This window comes from Abramis brama (genome assembly GCF_963993115.1).
Source record: "Abramis brama genome assembly, chromosome: 5".
Taxonomy (NCBI): Eukaryota; Metazoa; Chordata; class Actinopteri; order Cypriniformes; family Leuciscidae; genus Abramis; species Abramis brama.
In genome coordinates, this window is record NC_139967.1 from 2,318,604 (window position 1) to 2,338,911 (window position 20,308).

The 20,308-nt window shown below is 39.4% G+C and overlaps 1 protein-coding gene across 1 annotated transcript in view; it reads left to right on the forward strand.

Annotated features, from left to right (window-relative positions):
- myo19 (myosin XIX) overlaps positions 1-19,977 on the forward strand; it is a 41,091-nt gene extending 21,114 nt beyond the window's left edge. Inside the window, exons 16-23 of the mRNA XM_084115627.1 lie at positions 3,348-3,455; positions 3,570-3,640; positions 4,718-4,794; positions 6,716-6,873; positions 7,120-7,249; positions 9,629-9,714; positions 15,818-16,150; positions 18,037-19,977. Coding sequence (XP_083971753.1) covers positions 3,348-3,455; positions 3,570-3,640; positions 4,718-4,794; positions 6,716-6,873; positions 7,120-7,249; positions 9,629-9,714; positions 15,818-16,150; positions 18,037-18,150 — 1,077 coding nt within the window. The 3' untranslated portion in view covers positions 18,151-19,977. The remainder of the gene's footprint in view (positions 1-3,347; positions 3,456-3,569; positions 3,641-4,717; positions 4,795-6,715; positions 6,874-7,119; positions 7,250-9,628; positions 9,715-15,817; positions 16,151-18,036) is intronic.
- The last annotated feature ends 331 nt before the right edge of the window (positions 19,978-20,308 follow it).

A 20,308-nucleotide genomic window follows, 5' to 3' on the forward strand; every position in this document is an offset into this window, starting at 1 on the left:
TCGTGGGAACGTCATAATATCTTGTGGGAACGTGATTATAAGTCGTGGCCACGAGATCATTTTGTTGAGGTAACGACATCATTATGTCGTGGCCACGCGATGCAAAGTCGTAGCCTCGAGATCATATGTTGAGGGAACGATATATTTTTCTTATGAGTTATGTTGAGGGAGCCACAGCGGCCAATACTGTAACCGTACCATAGCATAGACTGGGCTACAGCAGAGATGGAGATGACAGAAGAAATAACATTTTACTTTAAATTAGGAATGTCATATAAAGATATAGTGCGGTCTTTGGCATTAAGACATGGGTACGTTATAAGTGAAAGACACATGAAGCGCATTCTTAGACTTTTTTGTCGCACGCATATTTAGGGACCGTCTCAAAATTACATGCGACATTGGCATAAACGTTTCTAATTTCAATAGCATTTGAAGACAATGATTTACAGTCATAAAACCAACTGTATATTGTTCATATAGGTCTCATGTATGATGCACGCCTTTAATATTTTTGATATTTATGACAATAAACTGCTAAATCATATGCAAATATTGCTATGTATTTCACTACTGCCACATACCTGACACCTAGATGAACAATGTACAGTTGGTTTTATGACTGTAAGTCATTGTCTTCAAATGCTATTGAGCTTTAAATATTGTCATATTCTGTATATGATCCCATACAGTAGTGAAATACATAGCAATATTTGCATATGATTTAGCAGTTTATTGTCATAAATATCAAAAATATTAAAGGCGTGCATCATAGTCTCGACACGATCCCAGCCGAGGAATAAGAGTCTTGACAAACAAGTCATTTTCTAAAAAAATAAACATTTATATACTTTTTAATCACAAATGCTCGTCTTGCACTAGCTGTGATGCGCCACTCATTACGTAATCGCGTTGAAAGGTCACGCGTGTTCCGCGTGAATGAAACTCATTTTCTCCTCCAACTTCAAAATCATTTTTTTTTTTGTTTTGTTTATTTATTTATTTATTTATGTAAATGGCGTTTGACTTAGTCTTTGCGCGTTCTCTTTGTAAACACTAGGTCTGTACTTCCGCCTACGTCACATGTGACCTTTCAGCGTGATTATGTAATGTGTGGCACATCGCAGAGTTCGTGCAAGATGAGCATATGTGGTTAAAAAGTATATATATTATATGTATTTTTTAGAAAATGACCGATCGTTTCGCTAGATAAGATATAAATGGAGTGGATTATTTGGGCCCCTTCAGACTTTCATATGCTATACAACTACAGTAAGACGCTAGGCGTGTTTCCGTTACAGATTTGCGCAAAACTTTTGGGATTTTTTTTTTCTAAATGTCGACAAAAAACTATTGCAAAATGACGGCGTTTCCATTAACCGATGTTATGCAACTAAAACTTCCAAAAATCATGGCGACGGACGTTGGTAGGTTTACGTATATCCCAGCACTGCACTGGCCATTATTATTAATGGATGGAGACGTATGTGTGTTATCCAAGCATTAATGGCAAGGAAAAGACCCTTATCAGGGAACTACACTGAGACCAAAATGGTTGCATATGCGACCTTTTGAAATGCCATTGCGACCCTAATTTTTAATGGGTCGCAAATGTATCACTGATTATTTTTGCACCTATGTTTTAGGCAATATGCTATGATTTACTATGAGCATTTATTAAAACAGAAATGTGTATTTTAAGAATACGTTTTATAACGTGCTCTGAGCATTCAACACATCAAGTTGGCTTCAGCCCCGCGACCGTTACTAGACGTACCATTGTATCAGTGCTGCGCGAGCGCTCTCTCTCTCACAACACAGACGCGCGCACATAGAGAGAGAAGATAATTGTAGAATGAAAATTGACGGGCTATAGTTTAAATTTTGTTCTTGCTTGTTTTTTTTTTCTGTCAAAATGTCAGAAAGCATTTTGTATTATCCATCCGTGTTTTTAAAATTCGTTAAATGATGGACGTTTTACTGTTAACACAGCCCTCGTTATATTGTCGGATTCGTCTAACTTATACTTGATATTATTTTTAGAATAAGTGATTCGTTATGTTATTATTGGACTCCTGTCTATTCATTGTCAACTGTTTTCTATAAATATGTTTGTATTGGCTAACATTTATTCAGCTAATGCGTGTCCTGTTTAAAATGTGCAATGTTCAAACGCAAAGACAGCACGTCACAAATAGAAGCCCTTTTCCCTGTGCTATTTAGTATCATATTTGGATATTGGAATAATAAATTAAGTAGCCTATCTTAATTGTACACAATGTTACACAATCTTAATTTTTTTTTTTTTTTACTGTTTTCTAGGGGTTTCTTAATTTTAGACAAGTTGACCAGCACACATTATATGCAATGCAATATAATGCATGTGTGTCCTATGTGTGACATATTTTGCAAACACAGGTAAAGGTGCCCAATATCAGTCATTTCTAAAGTAAAAAAAATAAAAAAGTGTTTTGGAAAATATCTCTTTATTTGATTATCAGTAAATTTGTTTTCTATACAGAGATATCGGTATCGGCCATAACAGCAATATTAATATCGGTTATTATCGGTATCGGCCACAATTTTCACATCGGTGCATCACTACTTAAGAGTTCAGGAGTCTGCCCATCTGTGCCAACCATAGCATGGTGAAATCCATTTTGCACTTTATTGTGTACTGTATTTTCTATTGCAGTAAATCTATCCCAACCAATGTTAAAGAAAACAAAAACAAGAAGGCATGTGGTTTAAAAGAGCGGCTTACTATAAACAATTTGTGCGACCAAATCATGTTTTGCGCCAGTAACTGAAAAAGTTAGTAGCACAAGTGCCACCAGTGGAAAAGGTTAGTGTAGTTCCCTGCTTATTATACTTGGAGCGGCACATATGAGGTGTTTCTGGGAGTTCTCCCTCATTTCTGCTTCGAGGTCTTGATTGTGGCATTTATTTGAGGTTTAGAATCCATTATTCCTGTAATTCTTTTGTCTTTTATGAATTTAATAAAGAGCTCTGTCTCGTATTCTGTCCAAACAACCATCATCTGCGTCAGGTGACCTGTAAATGCGCAAAAACTGTTTCCATTGCAGATTTGCAAAATATTTCGTTTTCGAATTGCCTGAAAAACCTCCTCATGCGAGCAAGCATAAACACTTTTTTTGCGATAAATGGGAGTTTTTGTGAAATTGACGTGTTTCCATTGGCTGTATTTTAAATTCGCAATTTCAGTTTGCGCAATTTGAAGGGTAATGGAAACGCGACTAGTGATAGTCGTGTCTTGGTTCAATTCAGATTATTTTTTACATTGACGTGTCTGTGCTTAATTTGTTTGTCTTTCTGTGAATATGCAGAACTCACTTGAAAGCCTGATGAGGATTTTGCACAGCACCACCCCGCACTACACACGCTGCATCAAGCCCAACCCTGACTGCAGACCGCTCACCTTCAAAAAGGAAGAGGTGCGAAAAACAAATGCATTTCTGTCTGTTCACATGGGATCCCCTTGAGTTTCAGGTTGAATAAGTTTATAGTTCATGGACTGATTAGTGAGTCTTGGTTTGGTTTGTGTTCAGGTCATCGCTCAGCTCGAGGCCTGTGGGATCGTGGAGACCATAAACATCAGTGCAGCAGGATTTCCCATCAGGTAAAGCTACATAAACACACACACATCTCTTACCATACAATCTCCACATCATACAAGTGTTTAACCCTTGTGCGTCAATTAAAAAAAGTTACACATAGGTTCATAGACGACAAACATGTCTGTGTCTAAAAACTGTCATAAAAATGTGAAGCTTTGGAGCACAGACTTAAGTTTAGTCTAATTTTAAGGAGGACCCATGGCAGATTATTGTTGAAGTAAAAAAAAGTTTATAAAGTGAAACCAAAAAAATGTTATAGAGGTTTAAGTTTATAAAAATTATTTATATAAAAAAAATGTTTTTATATAAAATATATATTTTATAAAACATGTTAAACTGCTAAAAATAATCAAAGTCTTAAATCTCAACAAGTTTAGCAAATTTCCCCATTAGATCCCAGCAAAACTCCATTTGTACACAGTGGTTGGATTTATGATTTGCAGTTGAGTTTTTCCTCTCAAATATTACACACACACACAATTTTTTATTATTATACACATACAAACCACACTCTGACATCCATACCAACACACCCACACAATTAAAGCTGCATAATTTATCCAGTTGGCTCTATAATATTGCAGAAGCAGAAACATGAATAAAGTGAGCATTTGTTTTATAGGCCAAACCTGAGAAAATGGCACCATCTGGTAAACCGTAGTCAAAAGCCTTGCCAACAGAATGAAAGCCTCTTAACAAAGATTGCATAATTTTGTAGTTAAACGGTCCAGGGATTAAAAATTACAGTTTTAATGGGTTTCAATGGGGACATTTTTGTTCTTAAGGTCCTGAGTGGAACTATTTTGTGTTACTAGTGTAAAATGGGTGTATTAAAGGGAATGGGGGTGAAATAGTAAAATTCCAATAAAAATACACACCTGTGCCAAAATATATGCAGTTGACATTAACACAGGAAAAATTATCCCAAAAAAACTAAACTGAAAAAGACAAAAATGTGCATAAGGTCGCACAAGGGTTAAAAGGGAAGACTACTTGCAAGATTTAGTATATCTCATATCAGCTCAAGTTTAGAGAATCCCCTTCAGAATGATCAAATGTCTTTTGTATTATTTGTGCAGGATCCCGTATTGCAGTTTCATCCAGAGATACGGGCTGATCACAAACACACTAGCAGCGCAAATGAATAGAGAGAACAGTACGTGCAACACTAAGTACCGTCTGCTTTCTTGTTCTCTTCGTTAATTCCTGATTCTTGTCTTTTTTCTTTCAGTATCCTCCTCTTCTTATTTCTTCCTATAATGTGAATCTGAATTCTTCAGGTGAATTACTGCATGCTTATCTAGTGGATATTTTGCATGCAGTTGTGCACTTGCTTGCCTTTTCTTCTTAATCTTAACTATCTCCCTCTTTTGTATGTTGAGTTTAAATATAGGTGTAATCTGACTAATGTCTTGTGTAGAAATAAATAGGTCTTTGTGGCTGAATATACGTGGTTTCATATCACTGCTTGTGGGATGTGGTACAGATTTGTTCTAGCTCATCCTGCATGAATTAGCACATTAGTTGGTTAAAGAACGGTACAAAAATCAAGTGTGCTCAATCCTGCTCCTAATCTAAACCAATTAAGCAAGGTATTTTGAAAATTGCAGGTGTGTTGGAGCAGGATTGGAAGTAAAGTCTGCAGGAAGGGGGATTTATGAACGTTTGCTCTAATACCTCACGCCACCAAGAGTCAAAACAAGCTTTTAACTAATCATGATGAATTAATATGGTGACACTAAAGAGCTTGAATTTAGTTGCATGAAAGCAAGACACTACAAAATGTTATACAAAATGTTGTATAAATCAGGTGAATTAAATAAAACAAAATCCTCTGTAAAGACCTTATGAATAGAATTACAATTGTAAAGTTTTAAAGAGTTTTCTGACTCGTTTTTAGGAGAAAAAAACTCATTTTGAGAAAACAGCCTTTAAAGAGATGTATTGTAATTGAAATCTAATGATACAAATAGATAAAGTGTAATAAAATAATCACTTAAATATGTATTTTGAATGTTTTCTTTCCTCTAGTCTGAAAGAAGACATGTTATGGAAGTAAAATAGGCCAAAATCGTCTAGTGCATGAAAAAAAGTAGTGTCTTGCCTTAAAAAAATCATGTTTAATGTTGTTTATATATGTTGTTAATATGCTTCAAGACGACCCATGTGCAAATTCATCAGTCAGATTAATTTACATTCAATCATTCAAGCTATTTTAAAGGGGTGGTATAATGCTCTTTTCACAAGATGTAAAATAAGTCTCTGATGTCCCCAGAGTGTGTGTGTGTGTGAAGTTTTAGCTCAAAATACTCCACAGATATTTTTATATAGCATGTTAAAATTGTCACTTTTTGAGGGTGAGCAAAAACGCACCGCTTTTGTGTGTGTCCCTTTAAATACAAATGAGCTGCTGCTTCCGGCACAGGGGGCGGAGCTTCAAGAGCTTGTTCTTAGCAGCTTTGATTACCTCATACAGTCTCAAAATCTCAAAAACGTTTAGCTTTAAAAGTTCAAACCAGAGTCAGACAATGATGGAGAGACTCAAGATTAAGTGACAACATGTAGAAGCAACAGGACATTTCTGAATGGTTAGTTGATGAATTTATGAAGCTGATGTGTAGTTATCTTCTAGTCATTGATTAGCATATTCTGTCTTGATAATCTATAAATCGTGTTCAGGGGGCGGGGTTTATGTAAATTCTAGGGTTGGTGATGTCACTAACCCGGGAGGAATGTGGTGTAGTCTCTACCAGCCGTTTGTTGTAGTTCTTAAAAAGCGATTTCTTTAAAAGCAAATATCTCCCTTTGCTTTGAACTTTGAGCGTTGTAACTTTGCAGATGTTGTTTATGCTCAAACAGCAACATTACACACTAACTAAAGTTAGAAAAGTGAAACCATAATCAACCACCCCTTTAAGGCATGAAGAAATGATTTTCTCAGGAAAAAAGCATTTAAATATATCATTTTGATTATAAAAGATGAGTTTGAGGAGTAAAATTACTGACTGCAGGGGGACTTTAAAACACAATAGAAGCATCATAAATGTGTGTTTCTAAAGCTCAGCTCTCACCCACAGGCCCTGAGATAAACGGTCAGGCTGTTCTGGGATCTGCTGTAAAGGATGTGGTCAGTGTGGTCCTCAAGAGACAATTCCCAAACTCCACCCTCAGCCCTGATGACAACGACAACATGGTGCATTGTGGGAAGACAAAAGTCTTTCTCACACAGTCCCTGGTAAAGCATGCACTCTGATGACTTATGATTGTTACATGATTTGCAAAATGTTGATAGTTCTTCAGAACAGAAATACGACAAATAGAATATCAGATCTCTGTCATATGGCCAAAAATAAATAGTGTTTGACACATGAAAACGGTAACACGATGTAACCTTGCTCTTAAGTCCTTGAATTTGAAGTTAACCGAGGTGTGGGAACCTTTTATGTTGGTGTCAGTATTTAATTCCTCATGTGTTGTGCAGTTGGAGATGCTGGAGGATCACAGGAACAGGGTGCGCTCGCAGAAAGCGTTCTGTATCCAGTGTTGCTGGCGCCGGTACCAACAACATCAGCGCAACCTCAGGACACGCGCTGCCACTCGCATACAAGCAGGTTAGCATTCACCACCTTTTTTGTGATTACAGGTAAACTGGTTGTATAACAGATGGGGGTGGGAATCTTTTGGTACCTCACGATTCGATTAAAAATCAAATTTCACATTTATTTGGATAGCGCTTTTCACAATACACATCGTTTCAAAGCAGCTTCACAGAAAATGCCACATTACAATTTAGAGTGATCTGTAATCAGAGGAAACATGTATTTTAGAAATGTACATAAAATCACAGTTAGCGAAAAAATTTATAATTTAAACAGTGTAATAATTAAAGGCAGAAACAATGAGATCATTGAGGTAATGAATACTTGTACATAGTACATAGATATGTATATAGATTTGATTGTTTTGTTTTACTTTTCTTATTTGACTGTGGTAGACGGTTTAAGTCTAGAAGAAAAATTTAATTTTTTAAATTTTAAATGTGAACCTTGAAATCTATTTAGTTTTTCTTCCCATTTTAGTCAACCCAATATTATAAAACAAATGCCCTGTAAGCTGACTATAATAATCATTACACAGTCTTCTATAATAAAACAAGGCAGGCAATTTTATTGTATTTTATTTTATTTTTTATATTAAAAATAGGAACAAAGAAGCAAATTACAAACAATAGGACAAATAAAATAGGAAAAAATATACAAATTAAATAAACTTTAAGTTTTTCAGGGACAGTAGTATAGGTTTATTTAACATGTAGTAAGAAATACCTCCGAAACTGAATAACTGTATGAATTAAATATAATTTGATTCATATGAAAGATAAAAAAGAGAATCATTCAAAAGCAGTGAGTGTTTTTTGTGTTGTTTTGTAAACATTAACGAAACGGATGGCCCTTTAAGAATGAATACGTGGATATAGTTACACATCCGATTTGTGCCCATTTGTTTTCGTCCGCGTAGGACATAACCGGTTCTGTTTACATTGAATACTCAAAAGTCCACACGATGTGCACTGTGTGACACAGTTGCATGTGTAGCTGTGAAAGAGAACAGCTGGCATGCATGTGAGAGGCGGCATCTGTGCATGTACTCCGGCTGTGTGTCCGTCAGAGTCCTCGTTCGCAGCTTATTGGGATTAACGTCAATAACTTTAAGTAGTACTGCAATAAGTGCAACACTTCAGAAAATCTATTTTTGAAATTTGTGAATTGATGCAAGTCGGTAGAAGATAGAATCGCGATTCATATAGTAATAGATTTTTTCCCGCACCCCTAATAACAGATATAGGGCTCCATGATTTGGGAGGAAAATTGTAATTGATAGAAATTGCGAATGTGATTTAAAAATGCAAAAATCCAGGTTTTCTGTTCTTATTTGAGGGGTGCACAGTTAAAAAAGAAATATTTCCTTGTGAGCATGCAGAGAAATACTAGTAAAGTTGAAGGAGGCTTCTTTACCCACTCACATCCAGTGGATCATTCAGAGATATAATGTCTTGTCTTTGCCTTGAAAAGATCAGGTACTTGTTAAGAGGATCAGAAAAACAATTCCTCAGGATCTGGCACCCCTTCCGTCTAAAAAACGGCCTATTATTGACTTACATTTCTCTCTGTTCAGCCCTAAATAATATATTTATTATTTTACCTTGTGTGTATACTGTATATAGGTGAGTGCAGGTGTAAAGAAGTAGACATCTGCGGTGTGTCTAGACACTGACACCTGATCACCTTCCTCCTGATTATCCCTTAAACCCAGAACAGATTCAGCTCACCTGAGCCAAACACCTGCTTCCCTGACATCAGTAAAGCCAAAAGATAACGGAGTCACAGTATAATCCCTGGAAATAAGTCTGTCCCATCATCAGAATTCACTAATGAATTCATAATACTTTTAGCAATTTATAAATGTTTCAAAAACAACAATAGGGCCTTATAAAATGATGTAAATTGCCCCAAATTCTGTATTATTTCCCCCCGAATTCTGTGTTGTCTTTTTTAATTCGTCTGGATTCTGTGTTTTATGATTTAATACGAATGTAATGAAACTTTAAAGGTACACTATATAACTTTTGACCCTCGAGCGTTTACTGCATGCATTTTGCAGAAGAACATTGTTTTGGTTGTGCTTCGGCTCTGCGGATGAATATGGTTATCCTGCTCATAAAACATTAGCACTAGGCTAACGAGATAGAAAGGATCTCAAGCTGACTAGCTATCGCTTTACCTGTTAATAGACATGGTACTAAATGATAAAATTTTATTTGAAATAGCTCGAGGTTCAAGCTTATTTGTTCGTTAATGCGACTAGTCGACGTCGACTCGACTTTGATCACATAAATGTTGACTTAATCAAATCTGAAGTCGCTCTCTATCCAGTATTCGTATAGTATTATACAGTGTTTTTAACTCCCTTTATGTGTCTCTTTATCATAGGTTTGAGATCCTGGCGGGTCAGAAGTGAAATTAAGAAATGGCACAAAGCTGCAACGGTCATCCAAACCACATGGAGGCGCTGGAGAGTAAGCATTGTGCTGGTTTTTAATTAGATTAATAACAGTGTTTGGCAGGACTTGATTTTATCCATTGGGAATTGCATTTATTATGCAGACTTTTCCAAAAATGTTGGTGTGTTTAATGAATTCTTCTAGATTCAATGTTTTATAATTTAAAGGGGTTATATGATGCTATTTTAAAAGTTCATTATTTAGTTTATTGGGTGCAATAATAATAATACATTTTATTTATATTGCGCTTTTCTTGTACCCAAAGCGCTTACAAGTACAGTACAAAAATACATTAAAAATACATTTTAAAAAAAATGCAACAAGAGGTATAATACAATATACATCCAGTGTCACCAATTAAGACACAAACACCATCTTAAAAAGATGGGTTTTTAACTGTTTCTATAGAATATGATAACATGCTTTAATGTTCAAAAAACATTATTTTTCACACACTCTACATTATTGCAGCTCCTCTATTCCCAGTCTGTCTGAAACGCTTTGTTCCCTTTCGAAAGCTACAATCGATGCTGCGCTGCTCAGCGCATTGAGAACGTCTTTAGTCGTGACCAGCTGTGAATATTGTGTGTAACACGTCGATAGAATTGACCCGGAGGTAATATAGCCTCGGTCGATGACGTCATCGGCGCGCACCCGCAACACGAGGCTATAAATAGATGAGCCACAGGTGCATCGTCAGGTCTTTTGTCTTCAGACCATTACTGTGCATGTGTGAACGTCAAAACTCTCTCTACCTTTTATCTGCTACAGATCTTTGCTAGGAGTTAGTTTATTCAGGCAGTGTGCAGAAAATTTCTCATTTCTCAAGCCTTTTTCTCTCTCGTACATCAAAGAGTTTAAAAAGTAAAAAAAGAGGAGAAATGAGCCAACAAAACGATAAGTGTTGTGTTCCTCCATGCTCCCGTCCCATGTCAGAACTGGATACACACACTTACTGCTTTGTTTGTTTGGGAAAGAACTGCCCTTGCATTTGAGCATGGTGATTGCGAGCACAGTGGAATGTTCACAGTTAAAGTGCTTCGTGTTCGCTTTGCTTACTTCATTGGGGTAGCGCCCATAATGATTGTGGGGCTCGCGTGCGATCTGGCTGAGAAGCGAGAGACGGTGCGTCCTTATCGCTCGCTCTCTCTCCAGATCGCGATGTCCTTTTGCCTGACTACCGAAGCGTGCCTCGGCGCTTCTTCGGCTCGGGCAGAGGACATTGAATCTCGTGGGTTTGTCGCCTCCGAGCGTTTCTCCCGTGATGATAAAAGGAGATCGCTCGTGCAGTGGCCGGATTATTCTGGTCACAACAAAAAGAGTCCCATAAAACACAGTCTATAAATAAATAAAGATTGTAAATATTTATGTCTTGTGTCCTCGACATCGAGCCATTCTACTATCGCGGGTGCGAGGGCACGCGATTGTATGATATTGTCTCAGTTTGGAGAGACGCTCGCGGGCTATCTCTCCCCTGGGATCACATTATCAGATGCATTTTCAGCGGTCAGGCTGGTAGTGCGTTGTACACCATGGCCGTGTTAAAGGCATACCAGGTTGATCTTATGAAAGATTTAAACACAGCTTATCATCCAGACCGTGTTTGCTTGTCTGATTGGGATGTGTTTATTGCTGAGAAACTGATTTATATATATATATAATATTTTATATAATATAATTATATATATATATGTATGTATTATATATAATATAATATTGTCTGACTGTTCTTTGGCCACATTTAATTCTGAGGAATTAAAGCTGCCTCCGAACACATCTCTCGTTATGATAAAACATTTGAGAGGTTCTCGAGGTGGTGACTTGTGTGATGGTCGGATTACAGCTAGACTGCCCTCCTTGAGGATCTCCATGACGTTAACTCGTTCATGGGAAAACCTTATTTTTCGTGCATCTTTGTGCCCTTGACGTATTAAGACTATCATGGGTGCGGGGTTGTGTGGTTTTACGATGATGGGCCAGTCTGAAGAGACATTTTCTTCTCTTCTTTTTGCTCATCGTCATTTTAGGAGGGTTCAAAAGCAGAGTGTAACGAGTTGCGCTCTCCCTCGAAAAAAACTGGGGACCTGCTCGTTGCACTCAGCAGCTGCATAATAGACCTAAGACAAAATCCTGAGGGTTGTTTTGTCCCAGGTCTGTGGGGGTGTGCCCCAACGGGACGAGACATTTAAATCAAACAGCTCCTACCTGACACCCTCACGAAACCACTGTACTTCCTCGCCACCTCTGGTGATTCGGGGAGCAGCGGTTTCCAGCGAAATTTTAGATGTTCTGTTGCTTTTCCGCTGTCATCCAGGACACAGAACATCTAACATCCCCTCAAAAGGAAGTGTTAAGTTGATACCACTCTCAGAGAGTCTGGCAGCGTGGAAACTTCTGCCAGGTTTTTCTACTTGGGTATTAAGTACAGTACAAATAGGATAGAATCCAATTTATTAATCGTCCTCCGTGTTTCAACGGCGTGGTATTCACTTCCGTGAGACCGGAACTGGCGCATGTACTGTCACAAGAGCTACAATCTCTGCTGAACAAAGAGGCCATAGAACATGTTCCTCTTTCAGAGAGAGAGTCAGGCTATTACAGCAGATACTTCCTGGTCCCCAAGAAGGATGGGGGGTTGCGTCCAATCTTCGATCTTCGAGGCTTAAACCGTACAGTTAAAGCACTCAAGTTCAAGATGTTAACTGTAAAGACGATCGTGTCGTAAATTCAACATCACGTTTGGTTCGTCATGATCGATCTGAGGGACGTATATTTTCATATAGAATATTGCCACAACACAGGAGGTTCCCAAGTTTGCTTCTGGGGGCAAGGCTTACCAATATTGGGTCCTTCCTGTCGACCTAGCCATGTTATCTCTAGGGGGCTGAGGTCAACGCCAAGGGCGTACTCTCTCCCACCCTGAGGGTAACATGTTTGGGGTTAAATGGGACTCTGTCACAATCGGGCATAATTGTCTCCCGCTCGTGTCAGGACCAATTTTAACACCCTAAGCAACATCTAGCTAGGTCAGGACATTACATAGGTCTCATGGCAGCTGCGTCCACAATGATTCCTCTGGACCTTTTGCGCATGAGACCATGTCAGTTGTGGCTCAAAACGGGGGATTTCAATCCCCAAGGGCAAATAAAGGCAAGAACACTCGCTGAGTGCTTTGTGTCCTTTCTAAAAATCCATGTTTATGGTGAGTCACGCGCTGAACGCTTCGTGCACTTTCTAAAATCCATGTTTATGGTAAGGGTTACGCGCTGCGGCTTCGTTCCCTTTCTATGTGGTTCAGACCCCGGTTCCTTGCTTTGGGTCCCACTTTAGGTGTGTCTTGCTGTCGCAGAATGCTAACGGCAGACGCCTCCCTGATGGGCTGGGGAGCGGTCTTAAGTGGTCGTCCAGCTCAAGGGGAATGAGGGGCATCAACTGCTTCAAGCTGATGACTGTATTTTTGGCCCTGAAATACTCTCTCCCTCAGTTGAGAGACTGTCATGTCCTAGTGCGGCACAGCGGCAGTCTCTCACATAATCACCAGGGAAGTTTGTGCTCACGCAATCTGAACAGAATAGCGGGGCACATCTTTCTCTGGGCCCAGGAAAAGTTCCTGTCACTCAGGGCAGTGTACATCTCAGGGCACCTGAATGTGGGAGCGGATTTACTGTCCAGACAGAAACTACTGAGAGGGGAATGGAAACTCCACCCAGAAGTAGTCAAACAGATTTGGATACAAAGCGGAGGTGGACCTCTTCGCCTCTTATCAGAAAGCGCAATGTTCCCTCTACTTATCTCTGAGTCACCCAGCCCCTGGGTCTGGATGCGATGGCGCACACATGGCCTAGAATGTGCATGTATGCGTTTTCCTCCAGTTTCTCTGCTCCCAGGAGTTCTAGCCAGAGTTTGGTTCTCTGAGATAATATCTCTCCTCAACGGCTCGCCTTGGACGATTCCCGAGAGGAGGGACCTTCTGTCTCAGACGGAGGGCACGATATTCCATCCCAGGCCCGACCTGTGGAATCTTCACGTTTGGCCCCTGATGGGAACCAACTGAGGGACACTGGGCTTTCGCCTGCCGTTATTGAGACCATTCTAAGTGCTAGGGCTTCCTCCACTAGAAAGTTATGCCAATAAATGGGGTGTTTTTGAAAGATGGTGTGTTGTACACTGTGTAGATCCAGTCAACTGCCAGGTTGCTTCAGTTCTGGACTTCATGCAAGAGAAATTATCAACGGGCACATGCCCTGCTACTCTTAAGGTTTATGTGGCCGCTCTTTCGGCTTGCCACGCCTTGGTAGACGGGGCACCGCTCGGGAGACACCCTCTGCTCTCTCGCTTCCTTCGTGGGGCCAGGCGACTGAGGCCTCCAGTAAAAACCAAGATCCCTTCATGGGACTTAGCTACAGTTCTCGAGGGTCTGGTTGACACCCCTTTGAACCTATAGAATCAGCGTCTGATAAACTTCTGACTCTAAAAATGTTTTTTCTAATGGCAATAACTTCCTTGAAGAGAATTGGGGATATGCAGGCTCTGTCTATCTCTCCATCCTGCTTAGACTTTGCCCCAGGAATGGTGAAAGTGATTTTGCATCCTCATCCTGATTACCTGCCTAAGGTTCCATTTTCGGCTGTACATCCGGTCATTCTAGAAGCCTTCTGTCCTCCACCGTTCGCAACGCCGGAGCAGGAGAAATCTCACAGACTGTGTCCAGTCCGTGCTCTTCAGGCTTACGTCCACCGCACTAGCCAGTGGCGTAAGTCAGAGCAATTGTTCGTCTGTTATGGTGGTAGTAACAGGGGAGCAGCTGCCACCAAGCAGACCATGTCTCATTGGGTCAGGGATGCTATTGCTCTTGCTTATGAGGCGCGCGGTCAAGCTTCGCCTAAAGGTCTTAGGGCTCACTCCACCAGGGGGGTCGCCTCTTCTAGTGCTTTGGCAAGAGGTGCCCCCCTACAACAGGTTTGTGATGCGGCAGGTTGGTCCTCTCCACACACATTCATAAGATTTTATAGTTTGGATGTTCATGCCACTCCGGGCTCTCATGTCCTTGAGTCGACATCACAAGCTAATGTCTAGGCCTTCTTGCGTTCTTGTGAAACACACATGCACAACCGTGGGGGTCCAGACATGTTCAAGCACGGCGGCGTGGGTATTCTCGTTCCCAATGCGCTGAGCAGCGCAGCATCGATTGTAGCTTTCGAAAGGGAACGTCTCCGGTTACTTAACTGTAACCTTGTTCCCTGAGAAAGCGGAACGAGATGCTGCGCTACTTTGCCGTGCTGAAGATGTCCCAGGACTGCTCTTCAGACAAAATATCCTGACGATGCACCTGTGGCTCATCTATTTATAGCCTCGTGTTGCGGGTGCGCGCCGATGACGTCATCGACCGAGGCTATATTACCTCCGGGTCAATTCTATCGACGTGTTACACACAATATTCACAGCTGGTCACGACTAAAGACGTTCCCAATGCGCTGAGCAGCGCAGCATCTCGTTCCGCTTTCTCAGGGAACAAGGTTACAGTTAAGTAACCGGAGACGATTTCTACAAAAGCCCCTCCTCCTGAAAAGCTCAGATTGCTCTGATTCCTAATTTCATCCGTTTTCTGAAGGCCAAACAAAGCGGTTATACTTTTGCGACATGATGACAACACTACAATTAATTGAAGCAATGCCTGTATTTGGACTGTATTATGCTAATATTTCACATTGTGACGTAGACGTTAATATCTGGACTTTGCAGATCTTATACATGCTGGGCTGTGAAATTATTAATTGTCATTAATCGCATCCAAAATGAAAGTTTGTTTACATAATATATGTGTGTGCTGTGTATAATTATTTTGTTTATATAAATACACACACATGCATGTTTATATTTAAGAAAAATGTGTTATTTATATATAAAATTTATATATATATCAATATTTATACAGTATATACATGCAAATATTGCTTAAATATATACATGCATGTGTGTGTGTGTATATATATAAAAACAAAATAATTACACCGTTCACACACAATTTTTTGGCAAATAAAGTATGCAAACTAATTATTTTCTTGAATCATGTGCATTTTGTGCTGTTTTCTTACACTTCTGCGTTCCCTCTCGATAGGCGTGGATGGATGCGTTAGCTGAGGCAGAGCTGGATGATGCTGAGGACTTCATGGAGGAAGAATCGTGTGTGTTGCCGAAGCTGGATCCTCTGCTGAGGGAAAGAGGGTCCGTACAGCTCGACAGCATCCAGGAGCCCGTCGTGGTCCGAGGCTGGCCGATCGGGCTCGCGATTGCTTCTGCTCCCTCCATCACTGTGTCTCTGACGGCCTCTGGTTTCCAGCGGATCATGTCCATGATGGCCTGTCTGAAGATCCCATTCAGACACGATGAATACAAAGTAGAGACCAACCAGTTTGAACAGGGTGTGGCGTCGATCAGAGCTCAGCCACGGGTAAGAGACATCTCCAATATGCTACGTTTATATGAGGGTAGATGTTTTGAGTGGCCATAAATGATTCCTGTATAAATGTAGCCTTAAAGTCCCCCTGTGATGAAGTTTTTAATGTTGTTTATGTGTCTATGTGGTGTTTTTAATATGCTTTAAGACAATCCATGTGTAAATTCATAAGTCGACACCATTGCTGAGTATTTTCTCCTTAAAACTGCAGTGAATCAAAGACAGTCTCAAAAACGTAGCTTAAGCTCATTCTGGCGATTACTACAGAAAATAATTTAGACACTCACCTCTGTTAGTCTTCCTGTAGTCATTAATTGTATCCCTTAAAACTTATCTTTGATCAGCAAAATTACATATTTAAAAGTTTAAAATGCCTTAAAATATCTTGAATGTAACTCGACACCCTTGCCTCATTTAGTATGCGCGGTTCTATGAATATGCAAATGAGCCCCGCCTCCACTCACTCACTCAGCTCAGAGATCCACTGGTTGACGATCACACGTTGATCACACATAGACACATAAACAACATTAAACGCTGGATTTTCACCACAGGGGGACTTTAATATATCTGTATTATTGCTGTGTCTGCTCTGTTTTGTTGCTTTAGTTGTTGTAATGTTGTTTTATACATTTTGTGAAATTGCATTTTTAAGTTTGTTTTTCATCTAATATTTTTATTTTATTTTAGCTTCATTACCCAAAATGATTTTTAATTTTTAATATTTAGATGCGAGATTACAAAGACAAACTTTTCTTTTCTTGCTGAACTGTGTACTATAAATGCGAGGAACATGTACTATGAAATTGTCACGTTTTAGGCATAAAGAAGAAGAGAGTTGAGGATCTTCAAACAGCAGATTTTATTTAAATGAACAAAAGAGCAAGAGCAGGAGCAACATAACAGCTTATAACATAACCAGACAAAGGAAACTCAGGGCAATATATATATATATATATATATATATATATATATATATATATATATATATATATCAGCTAATGAACTAAAAGGAAAGAGGTGTGTAACTAATCAAAAACCATTGCAACCAATGTTAAACTAGACACCGTTGCTGCGTCTCGATTCTCCTACTTATACTACACCCTAAAAGTATGTAAAGTATGTATGTATACTTTTTGTGACGAAAAAGTGTGTAGCAGAAGAGTAGACAAGCTTTGGGACAAACTATCATCACGTCATACAATTGTGTCTTTAACGGTTTCTCTCTCATCCTGTCACAGTAAACTGACCTGTCAATCATCCTGTCACAGTAAACTGACCTGTCAATCATCTTGTTACAGTTAAAATCCTCCACATTTCATTTAATTTCCCATCGTATCGGAGAGAAATGCAGAATCACGTTGATCTGCGGGTCTTTCATGCAGAGACTCTCCTCATATTAATGAATAATGATGCATTTAAAAGTTAATGGCCAAACGGATCTTTATAAAAGTCCACATTGTTATTGCAGATGAAATATAATACGGATAACATTAAATAAATATTTTTCTATCAGGTTAAACTTCAATTAGTCACTCAAACCTTTATCTAAACCTCTCACCGTCAGTCGTGCATATCCGCCATGTTTTGTAGTTTTTTAACACTTTACTCATGTTTGTAGTTCCTTCTCCAAAGCGCAATGGATTGTGGGTAATATTAGCTGTTATAGTGAGCACGGATCCACACTTCGAAAATCCACCGGAAATAGTAGATAATCCGGGGACTTCAGGCATACTCTCTCTCTTATGCTTTGGGACACACTTGTTCTAATCTCACACACTGTTTAGGATGGATAGTGTATATGGACATTGGCCTGACCAATCCTAGTGAAGACAAACTAAAAGTCCTGCTGTAATTGCTTTGGCTGTTTGTCTTGACAGGGGTCCATTAAGATGCATCTGCAGAGATCTCCACTTCTCTACGCCGACCGGCACCCGGTGCACAAGGCCGATGTGGTGACCGGATTCAACCAGATCCTGCTGGAGAAAACCTGACAGGACTTCTCATCTCCTCCTCATGCTGCTAAAAGCTTTCATGCAATCAGTGCACCTTTGAAATACACTACATTAAAGGGTTAGTTCACCCTAAAATGAAGACTCTGTCAGTAATTACTCTCCCTCATGTTGTTCCAACCCCGTAAGACTTTCGTTCATCTTCCGAACACAAATTAAGATATTTTTGATTAAATCTGAGAGCTGTCTCACTCCTCCATAGACTCACTATTGGCCAGCATCACACACATGACCAGCGTCGGCCAATAGCGAGCCTCCGTTCTGACGTACACCCCAGAAGCGCTGCGCTGTTACACTAGGTGAACTCACTCAGAGAAACACAGAAGAACATGAAGAGTTGAATAAAGTTGTTATTTTACTTTGTTTTTGCACACAGAAAGTATTCTCGTTGCTTGATAAACTTAAAGGGGGCGTGAAATGCTATTTCATGCATACTGAGTTTTTTACACTGTTAAAGAGTTGGATTCCCATGCTAAACATGGACAAAGTTTCAAAAATTAAATTGTACGTTTGAAGGAGTATTTCTGTGCCAAAAATGCTCCTTACGGTTTGTCACAAGTTTCGGAAAAATTTTTTTGAGTATGGGCATGTGTGACGTCAGATAGGGTGGAATTTCCTTATATGGGTCCTAAGGGCACTTCTATTGGAAGAGCGCGGGCGCGCGCGCAACCATAGACCAGAGCAAGAGAGCGGAAAGCAGTTCGCCCATCATCACAGCGCTGTGCTCGGCTTTAGGGAAGTCAGTGTCACCAAAGAAGTGGGTTTTTAGTTGCCAGGGCAAGACATCCCTGCACAGATTCCCAAAGAACCCAGCGTTAAGGGACCAGTGGATGGAGTTTGTTTTTCCAGAGCATCAACGGAGTTGATGCAAGACTGTTTGTTCCCTGCATTTCGACGATGATTGTTTTATAAACAAAGCCCAGATCGACGGATTTGCAGATCGTCTAATACTTAAGGATGCAGTCCCAATGATAAAGGTTCACGGTCGTGCGTTGGAACCGTGAGTAAAACTGCTTGTCTCCTTCAAATGTCTGTGTGTTGTTAGCTATCGGCGCGTAAGCACAGCCCACATGGCACGCCTCCAGCCGCTCGGTTTTTTCCGGAAAGACTCGGAACTGCCTATCTTTCTTTTATAAATATAATAAAACTAAAGACTTTTTGGAGATATGAAGGATGCAGTACTACTCTATAGGTACTCAAGATTAACATGTGATTGACTGAAAATGAGTGTTTCACCCCCCCTTTAAGGTTGAGCCGCTGTAGTCACTGGACTATTTTAAACATTGTCTTTACTAACTTTCTGGACCAGCAAGTTTCAATAACAGAGAAGCCTATGGAGGAGTGAGACAGCTCTCAGATTAAATCAGAAATATCTTCATTTGTGTTCTGAAGATGAACGAAAGTCTGACGGGGTTGAACAACATGAGGGAGAGTAATTACTGACAGAATCTTCATTTTTGGGTGAACGAACCCTTGAAGTGATATTAAACATTTAGCTGCCTTATTGTTAGTGCAATTCAGCGTTTAGTTGTATTTACTTTCAGCATGAAGTGCCTTTTAATTGTCCTGCGTGTTTAATCGGTCCTGTAGAGCGTTTTATAACTATTAGTTTAACAAAGCTTTTATTTTATACTAGCATTTTCTGTTATGATTTAAATAATGTTTCTTGCACAATTTAAAAGTGATATTTATACCGTAAATATATAAAGTGATATATTTTATAGATAAGAATTTATTCATAATGTGCTGCTGATGTATCCCAAATTCTGGTATTTAATTTGATTTGTATTAAAGTCCCCCATCATCAATAATTCTATCCGTTAAAACTCTTCTCTGATCACCAAAATTACATATTTAAACTTTTTTTTTCCCAGTGATAATAATTTCTTCATGCCTTAAAATAGCTTGCATGTAACTCGACACCCTTGCTTCATTTAGTATCCATGGATTAATGAATATGCTAATTAGCCCCGCCTCCATTCACTCACACCAGCTCAGATTACCTGATCCACCGGAGGTCTTTAATATCAGTGTACAAACTGATAACATAATAGGTTTTAAAGGGGCTATATGTAAGAATTTTCATGGAATAATCATTTTTATTGCCAATGTATGAACAGCTTGTAACGAAACTTAAAAA